The sequence below is a fragment of the Phasianus colchicus genome, chromosome 6, assembly GCF_987193195.1.
Source record: "Phasianus colchicus chromosome 6, bPhaCol1.hap1.1, whole genome shotgun sequence".
NCBI lineage: Eukaryota > Metazoa > Chordata > Aves > Galliformes > Phasianidae > Phasianus > Phasianus colchicus.
Window position 1 is genome coordinate 26,275,001 of NC_143441.1, and position 12,770 is coordinate 26,287,770.

The 12,770-nt window shown below is 33.1% G+C and overlaps 1 protein-coding gene across 2 annotated transcripts in view; it reads left to right on the forward strand.

Moving 5' to 3' along the window:
* DGKB (diacylglycerol kinase beta) overlaps nucleotides 1-12,532 on the forward strand; it is a 339,578-nt gene extending 327,046 nt beyond the window's left edge. For both annotated transcript variants that reach the window (XM_090142730.1, XM_090142731.1), the window contains one exon: nucleotides 5,359-12,532. In XM_090142730.1, coding sequence (XP_089998856.1) covers nucleotides 5,359-5,466 — 108 coding nt within the window. In that variant the 3' untranslated portion in view covers nucleotides 5,467-12,532. The remainder of the gene's footprint in view (nucleotides 1-5,358) is intronic.
* The last annotated feature ends 238 nt before the right edge of the window (nucleotides 12,533-12,770 follow it).

The window sequence follows — 12,770 nt, forward strand, 5'->3', positions numbered from 1 at the left end:
TTGAAAGAAAAACTGAGATTTCTTTTTGTGTAGATCTGTTGAGGTCCATTCTGACCCAGGTCATTCACTGATGCGATAAAGAAGTTGCAGCTGTTTTCACAGTAACCTCTACCCACATCATTGAATGCAATAATATTTATATATATATATATATAGTGGGAAATAAAAATTTTATCTTTTCTTTTGAGCAAAGATAAACTGAGTTATAGGTGTGGTGGCTTGTGTTAATACAGTGATAGACAGTTCCAACACAGTTAACCCCCAAATGAAATTCTAGAGTGAAAGCTAGAAAAAAAGGGCTAGGTCTTATACTGAAATGCTGCACTTTCCCCCAGCAACAATGTGTGTAAGTTTGTGTTTCAAGACCAGAGTGCCTCTAACACTTTACCATGCATCTGGGCATTATTTTTTGTGTTCACAGGTACACTGCACATTAATTAGCTTTGTTTACCTATGCATTTTTTTCTTAATTTCACAACAGTAGTTTTTGTAATTGACAAAGCAATTTGCTGCATGTGTGCTTTCTGCACCCCAGACAAATACTCTACATGTAATGCACCTTTCTTTCCAGCTCAGATTGTTAAGAAAAGAATTAGTTGTGACTAATTACCAATTAATTTGCAGTGGTTTTAGGGAGGAGGGAGAAAAAAACAATTGCACCTACTAATTAAAATTTGAAATATTCTGAAGTGTCATCTTTAGGTGTCTGTGGAATACATAATTTCCATTTTCGTTCTGCACTGGATCTGTAACAACCCGAAGCTTGACAGCTCTATTAATTTAAAACCTCAGTGATACCTATTAATACAAAACATGAAAAAAAATGCCATTAATCATTTATTTTAATTTTGCAGCTCTGTCATTTTCTCAGTATGTTTAAAAATTATGATGACACCGTAATGTTTTCCAATCTACCTGTGTGAAGGGGAAACGGATCATACTACTTAGGAGAGAGACTAGAGTATATTATTAGAGCTTAATTAATGCCAAACTGATTAGATTTGATTGCACTCTGCACAATAATATTGTTAAGAAATTTATTTAAAAGATATGTTGCATAATGCTATATTTAAAACAACTGATCTAGACCTGAGAGATTTGACCAAAATGTCACATAATGCAAGTCTGAGGTTAATTTTTATACCATTGCCAACATTCAGTCACCCAGTACAGCTCTTGATCATCTACAAGAAGATAAAAGTGTTTGCCACTCCTGTGATACAGAAGTGTTGCGTCCATCTATTTCCTGTAAAGGGGACAGCAAAGGGGCATCCAAACTGGAAAATCCTTTATACATTCAAACCTGCCAACAGCAAAAATCTTGCTCATAACATGGAAAAAAAATGACTGTAAACTAGCAAATCCAATCTTTTTTTCTTCTCCCAAGCCCAGGCTTTTGTGTTTTTCTTGAAGAATTTCCTAAGGTTTTTGTTTACTTATTTGTTTTAAGATATTTTTAGGGTTTTTACCATCTCTTTATCCTAAAATACAGAGTTAATTTTTCACTATTAATTGAACTATTAAAAGCACAGCTGATTGTCTCCATTCTCAGTTTTATATTTTTAATTAGCATTGCAGCTTGTAATTGTATTTCTGTGCTAATAGTAAGTATTTAGGCATTCTGTGAAGTCAGAAACATAGAGAGAGCTAGCACATACTGTCAAAATATATGCATATATGCAAAACTGATTGACCTTAAAGAGATAGCTTTTACACTAAAAATATTGATGTTTGCAGCTTTTTATTGAGTGGATATGTTGTGTTAATGTGGCTTCGAGGCATATTTTGGAACTCTGATCTGTCCCAAAACAAATTTCTGTTTTATGCTTTTATAAATATAATTATGCATTTATAAACATTCTTCCTGCTCCTTTACCAAAAAACTACAAGTCGAGTGCAATACCTAATTCTTTCTCAAGAATTTTACTTTTTAATAAATCTTTTGTCCCTTCCCACGAATACATTGTTAGACACACTTTCTAGTGGTAGAAAGGTGACTTCAAAATTACAAGAGCAATATTTTTATGCTAAGCATATTTACTAGGTAGAGCAGTTCTTTAAGTTTCTTTGATCATGAATTCAAAGGCTATAATCTTGGCTTTGGTTAGTGAATGAGACTTTTGCCAGTGATTTCAACAGACTGAGTTGTAAATATATGTTGTATGTATGTCTATAATATTGTATATGAGGATTTCAATTAAAAAAAAAAAAAAAGAGAGATCAAGATATATTAGCAATTCATGTATCTATTTAATTTCTTCCTAAATGAAATTGTGTTATTTACTATTTTTTTGTACTTTTAAATTTCTTCCAAATTTGACAAAGGGAAGTATTCTATTGCATTTTTCCTCCAATAGCACTTCACTCACTTCTCTATTTATGTTTAAATACCCTCCATGCTTTCAGTGAACTTGCATAAACAATCTCTAAAATGATTTTCAAGTATTCCTGACTATTTGGCATGAGTATGTTTATCTGAATATCATCAGCTGCTAAAAATGTTAGGTTATGGTTTGAACTTTTTGTGTGTTTATTTCTGATCACTCTCTTTTTCTCTATTTTTGTGTGTACGTTGTGCAAGGAAATCACAGATTCATCATAGAAGAATGAAAAACAGTAAACTATTGCATCTTATTCAAAGCATTTTAAAGCTTTAAAAATTGTGGTTCTCATACGAAAGACATAATGTTACTTGCAGGAGAGAAAAAATCCATATGATGAAAGTTAGTCTCTAGACATTAGATGAACACAGAATTTATATGCAGTTATAAGTAGTGAGTTTGTTGAATATTAAGTAAATCAAATCTTGGTTGCTTTTAATTTAAGTTTTTTTTCCTTTTTTTTTTTTTTTTTTTTTTTTTTTTAATGTTAAGGGGTTTTGTGTGGTTGCTTTTGTCTCCATTTCAGTTTTGCTTAGAGCACTCTCTGTGTTCAGCCCCACTTTACTTGCTAAGCTATTTCGTTTTCTGAGACCCATCTTGAAATTCACTTGTCACCCACACTCACAACACCCTCTGCTACTGTTGCCAGTATGCAAATAGAAGCAGCAACAAGAGTCTGGGACAGAAACACATTTCCTGAAAGTCTTGAGAAAGACAAAGTATCTTTTGGGCAATGTTGTGCAGTTTTACAGTGTCTATTACAAAAAGACTGATATTTTGTGACCCAAAGGTAAAGTATATATGTAAATATATATATTTTTTTTTTCTTTTTTTTTTTTCAGGATATAAGTTATCAATGGTTATCATTGTTAACCAATGCATTGTTAATTACACTACTGTGCATAAGTAAAAAATATACTTTGTTAACATTTTTTTTGTCATTATTATTTTCAGAATGTAGAGTATATTATGTCATTGGATTGTGGCCAATTTACAAGAGTTGAAAATACATCTTAGAAAAATGTATATAGGACTCCATCCTCATATGCATGAGTGGTTAATCTTGTTCATGCAACTTGGCTGATCTCAGCTGATAGGATACAACATACTGAAGAGGTCATGTTCTCTGAAACAGATGGCTCAAGCCAAAAAAGAGCATTACAAATGATAAATATTTTCTCAATATGTAATTGCATTCACTCTCAGCAGCATTGAACAGCCCCAATCCAACATGCAATCTGTATGAGGTCTCAGGATTACCTCACCTCTTCATACTGAAGCCTTCTTTTGCGCTCTGCTCTTTTATTTATTTTAAGATGGAATTACTATGATTTACTTCTGAACGAAATTCTGAAGACATTTCTGTTGCCTCATCATGTCCAAATCCTGTAATGTGCTTGAACCCTCGTGATTCTCAAAGAATTCACTCACCGCATCTGCAGATTATTTCAGATGTTGGTCCTCAGGATCAGATGTCACCATTATTCCTGAAACACAAAATATGTCTTATGGAAGCATATGAAAGTTACAGAAATACTTGAGGCAATTTTTCAGGACCGGATCATCAGCTGGTTTAACGTGACATCCATGGAAAAAAAAAAAATGTATACTAAATTTGATACTAATGAAGAATCTTGACAAGAAGAGGTCACATATGAGGTTCAAGACTAGTGTACAAAGGTAGCATGAAAATGAACATTTGGAGAATAACCTAAAGTCTCTGAGTTAAATAAACTCTCTTATGCTGTTGGGATTTTTCGGTTTCTTTATATCGTGAAGTAAATTTCCACCCCAAGAAATGTCCTGATCTATACTTTAATGAGCCTGTCCACGTGACATACATTTTTTGTTTCATTACTATTAGTGAATGACAAGTGAAGGATATTCATTTTAACTTGAAAATGTCAGGTACGCACTTTAAGAGATATATTTTTCCAGTTTTTAATGAGGTGGTGTTTCTTTTTGAAAGAAATACCCATCTCTGATGTAGGTACTATGCAGATGACAACTGATATTTAATAAGTGATGGTTCTTGTATTAGTCGTAGTTCACTAAAGAAAATGTCTCGGATTGCTTTTGAAAAACTCTTAGCATCACTAGCCCAAAGGCAAGATGTGACCTTTTTATTACATAATGAGAATCATTTATTATCTTACAATGTATCTTAAAGTCACAGACAAAATGCCACTTTGATAATTGCTTTCAATTAGCTTTGAGCATAGCATACATTCATAAAATGTCTTCTCTAATTTAGACTTGAATTAGAGAAAATTGCAGACATAATCTACTTTAAGGTTGTCTCATATAAGGTGATTCGTAGTTTTATATCAAAAAAATCAAAAATGGGTGACTTTAGAGCAGTCTTGCGAAGTGTTTTAAATAGGCTTTTCAATATTTGAGTCTATTCTACTAATAATTAATGAACAAATTAGAATCCTAGTTCATCCTTTTTTACCCTTTTTGTGTGCTAATTTTTTACCTTCATTCATAATGCTTATTTTGAAATTAAATAGTGTCCTGTGTTAGAAAACAGATACGGCTTGATTAGAAATGTAAACAAAGCATACAATGATACAGCCTCTATCTTAGTGATAGGCAACAGTTTGATCTTTCAGCATGTGTGTCCTTTCCAACTTCTAAATTCTCATTCATCTTCTTTACATGTAAAATATTCAGCAGCATGCAGTAAGTCCCACAGTCAACAAGTAAGATCAGATATCAGCCTGCATTTTTTTTGTATACTATTTGTAACATTGATTGCATGTATAATTGAAAGTATTTGTGGTAACAATGATTATACATACATTGGCTTACTGAATATGTAGCATCATTCAAAAAAACAGAGGTATTTTTCTTTCCTTGATTAAATGAAGGTTTGGAAATTGTATGTAAAGATGATTCAAGCATTTCAGATATTTGTACATAGGCATTTAACTAGCTCAAGGGATAACTATGATTTTCTTCTTTCTTCCCTCAGATAAAAATTACCCACAAGAACCAAGCCCCTATGTTGATGGGTCCTCCTCCAAAAACTGGTCTTTTCTCTTCTATCATCAAAAGAACAAGGCACCACAGCAAGGAATAAGTCTGTGTAGTTTAGTTTTTAGAAAATCAATTAGCTTTGTTGGGCTTTGGAATATTTATGCTGGAAATCTTTCAAAAATTTTAGAATATCTTCTCCTTGCAAATTCATGGATTTTCATTTAATAGTTTCTGTAACTGAGCTAATGTAAAACTATGCTATTAGAAAAAAAGTTATCGTCACAGATTTGTAGGCATTTTGCATGAAGAAAGATGTTTACATAAAATGATACAGCATTTTTTTGTTGTTGTTGTTGCATGAAGTGCCATTTATTAATCTATGGGATAATTCTGCCATGGAATATAGGAAGAGAATGCCATGGGTAATTTGATTTTCTCTCCATTGCATTTCTATTTTTTTGTGTGTGTGCTTTTTTCTATTATAATGATCATTTGCAGTAAGTTCAGTAGTGACACTTGAATCAAAAATCATCAGTAACCAATGAGACCTGCTTCACAGTAAAGTTTATTACTGGTCTCATTAACTTTTACTTATATTTTGTCATTTGTTTCTACCCTGAGAATATTTTTATTCAGCTAAGTATTCAAATCTTAAATCTTATTCTGATAACTCCTATGTATGTAATTGTACTTGCTGATAACTTAAAATTCAATGTATGCAATATTCAAATGATTATGATCATTCTTGTGTAGGTTTTTGCAAGACTTGAAGTCTGAGCAAAAATTATCTGGTTAAAGAGATCATTTGAAGATTGAAGATAATAGTATTTGCAAAAGTAGCTATCAGTGTTATTTGTTGAAACACTAGAATCATTTTAATGAGCAATACATCTCTGGAGCATGGCAAACTTTAAATCATTCTGCATTATTGACCAATAGTATAGTGTGTATGCACACAAATAACCAAAGCTCATGCTTAATAAAGTGTGTTTCCCACCAAAGATTTAATGAAGGATACTTCAAAGAAATGGGTTAATTCATAATTAATCAAGATCACTGGAATAGACTCAGCTCTGAAAAATTAGAGTTCTTTTGATTATGTCGGCAATGTTCTAACAAATGTTGGGATGGGGAAAAAAAAAAAAACACATTAAATTGCAAATAAATACTCAATTTTCATTTATTTCATAAGCTGATAAACACATTCTAAATATTGAAACATACATAGTTTAAACATTGGAAAATTAAATATATGTCTAATTTTATTTTAATTATTATTTATATATCTATGCTATCCATAGTTTACTTGTCCTCTGAATTAATATATTAAGGAAAGGATAAACTGGTATTCATTTCCCTTTCATAGTCTATTGCCTGGAATAAAAACATCTCTTGTAATAAATTTGGGGAAACAATTTTTCAGATTTTTATTTAGCCCTCTGAGAGACTTCCTAACAGCTTAGAAATCATAATACAGGGATTTGTCTGAGGTTTGCACAACGCTGTCTAATGTTGAAGGGAAGTCCAAGAATGGCAATTTTTTTTAGTCTTGCATATCAACAGGCTCAATGAAAACTTCTGTTCAGTCTTAACATTGTTCTTTGCTCAGAGTGAGTTGCTTCTCATCTCTGCATGTCTTAAGTTCTCGGAAATTTCATCAAAAAATAACAAAAAAAGAAAAACTTTGCGTGAAGTGCATGATTTCCCATTTTTATCTAGATTTTTAAATGTTAATGATTTATTAAATCTATTTTTCTATTGATTCATTCATCCATCAAAAAATAGTATTTGATCATTCTGTAGTGCACGATACTGTGCATGTACTTAAAGTTGATATAATTTCTTCTTCAGTTTAAGAGTTCAACAGAATCCTGATTTATATAGTAGATGCCAAAATAAAAGTCAATATATAGTTGGTAAGAATTATGATTTTGAAATATACGATCAGTGTTCTGTAAACATTAGGAGGTAAATACTGATTAATGTTATGTTCAGCAGTAGGTAGAAATAGGGGGTCAATTATTTACTGAAATTAAGATCTTCTAGTTCCCCATTCTTGGGTCCAGTGATGGGTCCAATTAGTTACCATACTAGCAAACTCCTTTTTTTCCAGTGCATTGCAAGCGTACAAACACAAAAGTATTTGATGCACTTGTTGACTGCAAATATATATGATTATAGAGGTAACGGCAAAAAGAAGGAACTTGCTGACATAATATTACATTAAGTGCACATTGGTTTTATGAAATTATGGTTATAGGTTATATTTTCAGATAACTTGACATAGGATTTTCTACCAATGCTCTTAACTTTTTGTGGCAAAGATGTGTTTAATGATAATATATAATGTGTTCTCTGTGATTATCTCATGAACATTGTAATTCTGAAAACAAATAAAAAGATACATAAGCTATTCTTTAATAATGTATGCAATTTTAAAAGTGCCAGTCTGAATAGCAAATTGTTCACAACATGCTTTTTCATATAAAGGGGAAGAGATGGGTAATATTGTAATTACAATTACATACAGTTCTGACTAGTTGTATAAAAAGTAAATCTAGATGTGTTTGTCAGTTTGTATCAAATTCTTATGGTAGCAAAATATAATGGAGCAGCTATTATACTACATATTGACACACAATATTAGTGACATCCTGTCTGTCTGTAAATTGTTTATTTGTTTACAGTGGTGTCTAATAATATAAAACCATGATCAAGTTGAATATGTTGATGAAAAGCTTAGAACATAAAACATACTATGACAGGAAATGCTTGGTGTAATGAAAGGGAATTTCTCTTTTTTTTTTTTTTTTTTTTTCCTCCCCCTTTTCTTCCACTTCAATGTGTGCAGAACTAGCATTGTTACATTTTTGTATATGTAGTGAAGCTATGAATATATGTATGTATAGATGAACTGTTCTTATATTGACTGGATATTAAGAGTAGTATCTGTAAACCTTCCACAGTTTACAGTAAGGTATTCTTTAAGGTCTCATTAATGGCATTTACAACATGAATGGAAATTATAACAATGTAGAAATTATGTCTAGCACTGAATTGGCAATTTTTTCATCTCCCTAGTAGGATGTTGCAGGTGGCCAATATGCTGAGGAAAGCATCACTTTCAATTCAGTTCCTATTAAACTCAGAATTTGGTGCAGAGACAAATACAATGTTACTGCTTTCAATACTTGCAAGGTATTTGTATGTGTACCGTCACAATTATTTAAAGCTGGAGAGTTAGATGTCATGTTTTGTGCTTATCGGAGTGTGTATGCGTACAGTAGATCAGGTAACATGCTAATACACTTAGGACTTCGATGATCTAAGAAACATTTAATATTAGTTTCTGAAACAAGTAGATGCCCTATAATATTGTCTCATTCTTATCAACTCTGTTTTATTACATGTAAGTCATAACAATGATTACCTAATATTCAAAATTATATATTGCAAATAAAGTCAACAAGTTCATCATATTTGAAAATATCAGTGTAAGAAGTAATTACAGTCAGAGTATCTGGGTTTGATATTATAAGAAACTACGAGAAAAACATCCTTTTTTTTAAGTGTGGTTGATTTATTTTGCCGCTTATGTTGGTTTTATTTTGTTGGTTTGTTGTTTGTTCTTTTTTTTTTGTAGTTGTTGTTTTTCTTTTATTGTTGAGACAGTGGATGTTCAGACATTTGCAATAAGCTTGTCTATTCATGATTTGAGAAACTAGCAGTATTCTGTAAATTATTTCAATCCCAGTTTGTTAGTGGGAGTTATAACTTTGACAAAGATCATAGGCAGGTTCCCTCCTGGGAAGCAGCCACTTTAAAGGAGCGAAGTCCATCACCTGCCTGAAGAAGACTAAAGGAAATGGCTGCAAATCTGGAAAAAAAAAAAAAAAAATCCAGAATAATTACCTCTAGACAAGAAATCCAGGGAAGAGCAGAGATGAACTCTGTTAAGCAATGAAAAAAAAAACAAATGTTAAAAGTGATGTGCAAAAAAAATTACAAAACAAACCACAAAAATTGTGTGGGGCTAGAGAGGCCAGGTAAAGTTATTCGAGACTAATGAGAATTGATGTGCCAACAAAATTAATTATGTTAATCTGGAGTCTTGTTCTACTTAGAATGAAGGATGTGGATAGTGTTGTTGTTTTTTGTTTATTTTTTTTCTTTTGTGGGGAATGTCATAGGAGTTAGATCCAAGTGGAGCCTCATTGAGCCTTTCCAGTGAAGGGAGAAAGATTTGTGAATGAAAGAAAGATATATAATATCTTGTATATAATTGTATGGGAACTGTTGAGTCATGACCTGAACCACTGATTGATCACCTGAGGCAAGGACTGAGTCAGCCATGGGAGCACAGGTGAAGGCAATTCACCTGTGTGACTGGAAGGAGTGGAGCCTGGTTGCACATCTCCTAGACCTCATTTAAGGGCTGACTGCCACGGGCGAGGGATCTCTTTTTGGAGATCCCTCATGTTTTCTACTGCAAGCCTAGGATATGGGTGAGAATTTTGTTTTTGATTGTCGTCCATTGTGATAATCCTTCTAACTATAAATCTGTAAAATACCATCCTAGCCACATCACTCTTCTAACTGTACTTTTGTTAATTGTACATACAATCAAAAAAGTAAAGAATCTTCTAGGCTTTTGCTTATTTCTGAATGCTTTTATAACTTGAAAAAAAATTGGCCTTGCTTTTAAGTGAGTTGTGCAAAACTGCTAAGCAGTTAGCAGGGAAGTTAATAAATGAATTTAGAAAGCTGAGGTGGTTACAAGAAGAACTGCTCCATGTTTTATGTAAGAGTGGTAAAAAATATGCCAACCTCTTGTCAGATAATTGCTACTTGTCTCTAGCTCTACAAGGTCTGAAAGCATTTTGTTTTCCCTGTATATAAGGAAGGAAATTTCTGTGGTCCTGTTGAGGTGAGTAAAAGCCTTGCAGTAACCCTGGCTGGAAAATAAATCAACATGCCAGATCTGGAAGTTAAATCTCCATTAAAGAGATATAAACTAGTAGGTGAAAATTCATGGCACGTGAGGATCTGAGGATGAGCTGTGCAGGAATGCTTATCTGATGGTGCAAGCTCCATCCAGGTTTCTCAAGGTTATCTGGTTTCTGCCAAACCTGGTCTGCTGCTATCGAGGGCCTGCTGGGTTATATACCCTAATTAGCAATCAGTTGCTGGATATTTTATAATTTTTAAATAAGCACATTTGATCTCTCCTGTGAAGTTGTTCTGTGGCCAATGAACCTTTTGGAAAAAGACAATATTTGGAGCAGGAAAACTTAAACAGATTGTTGTCAGATGGCTTTTTACTTGGATGTAGCAAAAGGACTGTCAAGTTCATGGTGGCTTCATGGAGCCCTGTGCAGGAATAGAGTTGTTTCATTACTGTGCCTGTTGCAGCATCATTGAGCCATTTCCAGATTTGGTTCTTCATAAAATTAGCTTCTGCTTTTCAGCAAGTCCTGCACCTCTTGTAGTGCCTATTCCAGGTGGGGCTAAGAGGACTGGAGAAGACTAGTCATGTTAATGTAGTAATGAGTATCTTGGAAAGCACCATTGCCTTTGCAGGCATAGAGCGAGACTGAAGTGTGACTTCAGTGTCTTTCAGGAGAAAAAGAGCGAAGGAAAAAATAAAGTAGAAAGTCTTAGTACCATCACTTCTTTCAGAAAATAATAATGCATTATAATATATCATGCATGGTAGTGAAGTTTTGTTTAAGTAAGTTAAGTAGCAATTACTGAATTTGTGTGTGTGGTAGGGGTATGGACAGACCTTTCCCATTATCAGTTCATTTTAATTTAACAAGAATAGCTGAAGAAGATAAACTTCTACATTGACCATCAGCTTCCATTTTATCAAACTGCCCTACAGGTTGAAGCTATAAATAGGTATGTTGTAAGCAAGGAGAATTTCAGCATGGTGCTATTTCAGAGACTGCTTCCTTTCTTTCTGATTCATGATTCAAAGAGTCTACGTGAGAAGCACCTCAGGGCGCTCTTTAAATATGACTCATGCGAAGAGTAAGTGATAATCACCAGGCTTTCTTATTTATAGAAAGATGGTAGCTATACTGATGATGAAGCAGGACTTTCATAGTGAACACTAGAAATTGTCCGGTCTAAGTGGGAAACAAAGATTTGCAGGGTTTTTTTGTCAAAAGTTAATAATGACTAAAAATAAATACTTAGCTGGTTGACCTACTTGAAGTAAATGTTATTTGCGTGTTTATTTAACTGAGGTTCATACTTACATTGTGTGAAGCAACATATCTATTTGCTCTAATTAGTAGCTTTTCTTGACGGGGAAGTCTTGATGAAACATATTTATGGTCCATTTTTTTTTGCTTGTCAATAAGAAAATACAAGTTGTCAATCTGCAGGCTTGTCAGTCTATTTACATTAACTGAGGAAAAAAAAAATCACATCTGTGGACAGATTAGAGGTGATTTGTATGTTTCTTAGTGAGACTATCAGATTTTGCAAAATGAGCATTACTGCTGTCCGTTCTGCCCAACTGTTGGGTTGTCTGTTGCAAAGGATATAGGTGTTATCCTAAAATTAAAATGACATAGGGAGAATGCGGATTTTTTCGTGTGTATTTGTGAATGAGTGAATTCCAATCCTTTTCTCATGCTCTAGAATTGTAAAGACTACAACTTTGATTTAGAGATGAGTGTCCTGTGTCTATGGTGTACGTGTAAGTAAGCAAGCAAATGAAGGAAGATCTGTTCTATTTGACCTGAGTTTTACTCCCATATGTTTAAATTCAGTCCATCAGGTGCATTAGTGAAGGTTATGCCAGCAACTTTTTAGTTCTGGGTAGCTTGGGAGGACTTGATGCGTAAAAATGAGCTTTAGTGAGTTTTACCTCAGGGCAGTATATACGCACAGATTAAGGAATTTTCACCTTTTTTACACCAATCAATAGTGATTTTTTTTTTTAAATCATTCTTTTTAATCAGTCTGTTAATGGTTCAACAGTTGATATATGCAAGCAGTTTACATGAGGCTTGTAATGGACAGCTGTCCATTCTGGAAAGTCAAGCCTTGCACTGACAGGAGAATTGAGAGTTTCATATTTTGTCACTAGATCGGGTCAAAAATATCCTTCGCATCTGTTTCACAAAAATACACAGAACTGTATGGAGGTACACATCTTATCCAACTGATCTAATTTTCCCCCATTTTCATTTCAGAGAAAAATCAGGCTTGCCATTTTAAATATAAACATGTTTTTACTCTTGAATGTCAAATGGAAGTGTAAGGTTTTACTTTATATTGACATTTTATTAATATAGTTATTAACTAATATTGTAATACAAGTGACATATTTTGTTTCAATCTGAACATAATTTTAATTGCTGTTGGAGAATGTAAAAATGTTTAGTGTTTGTT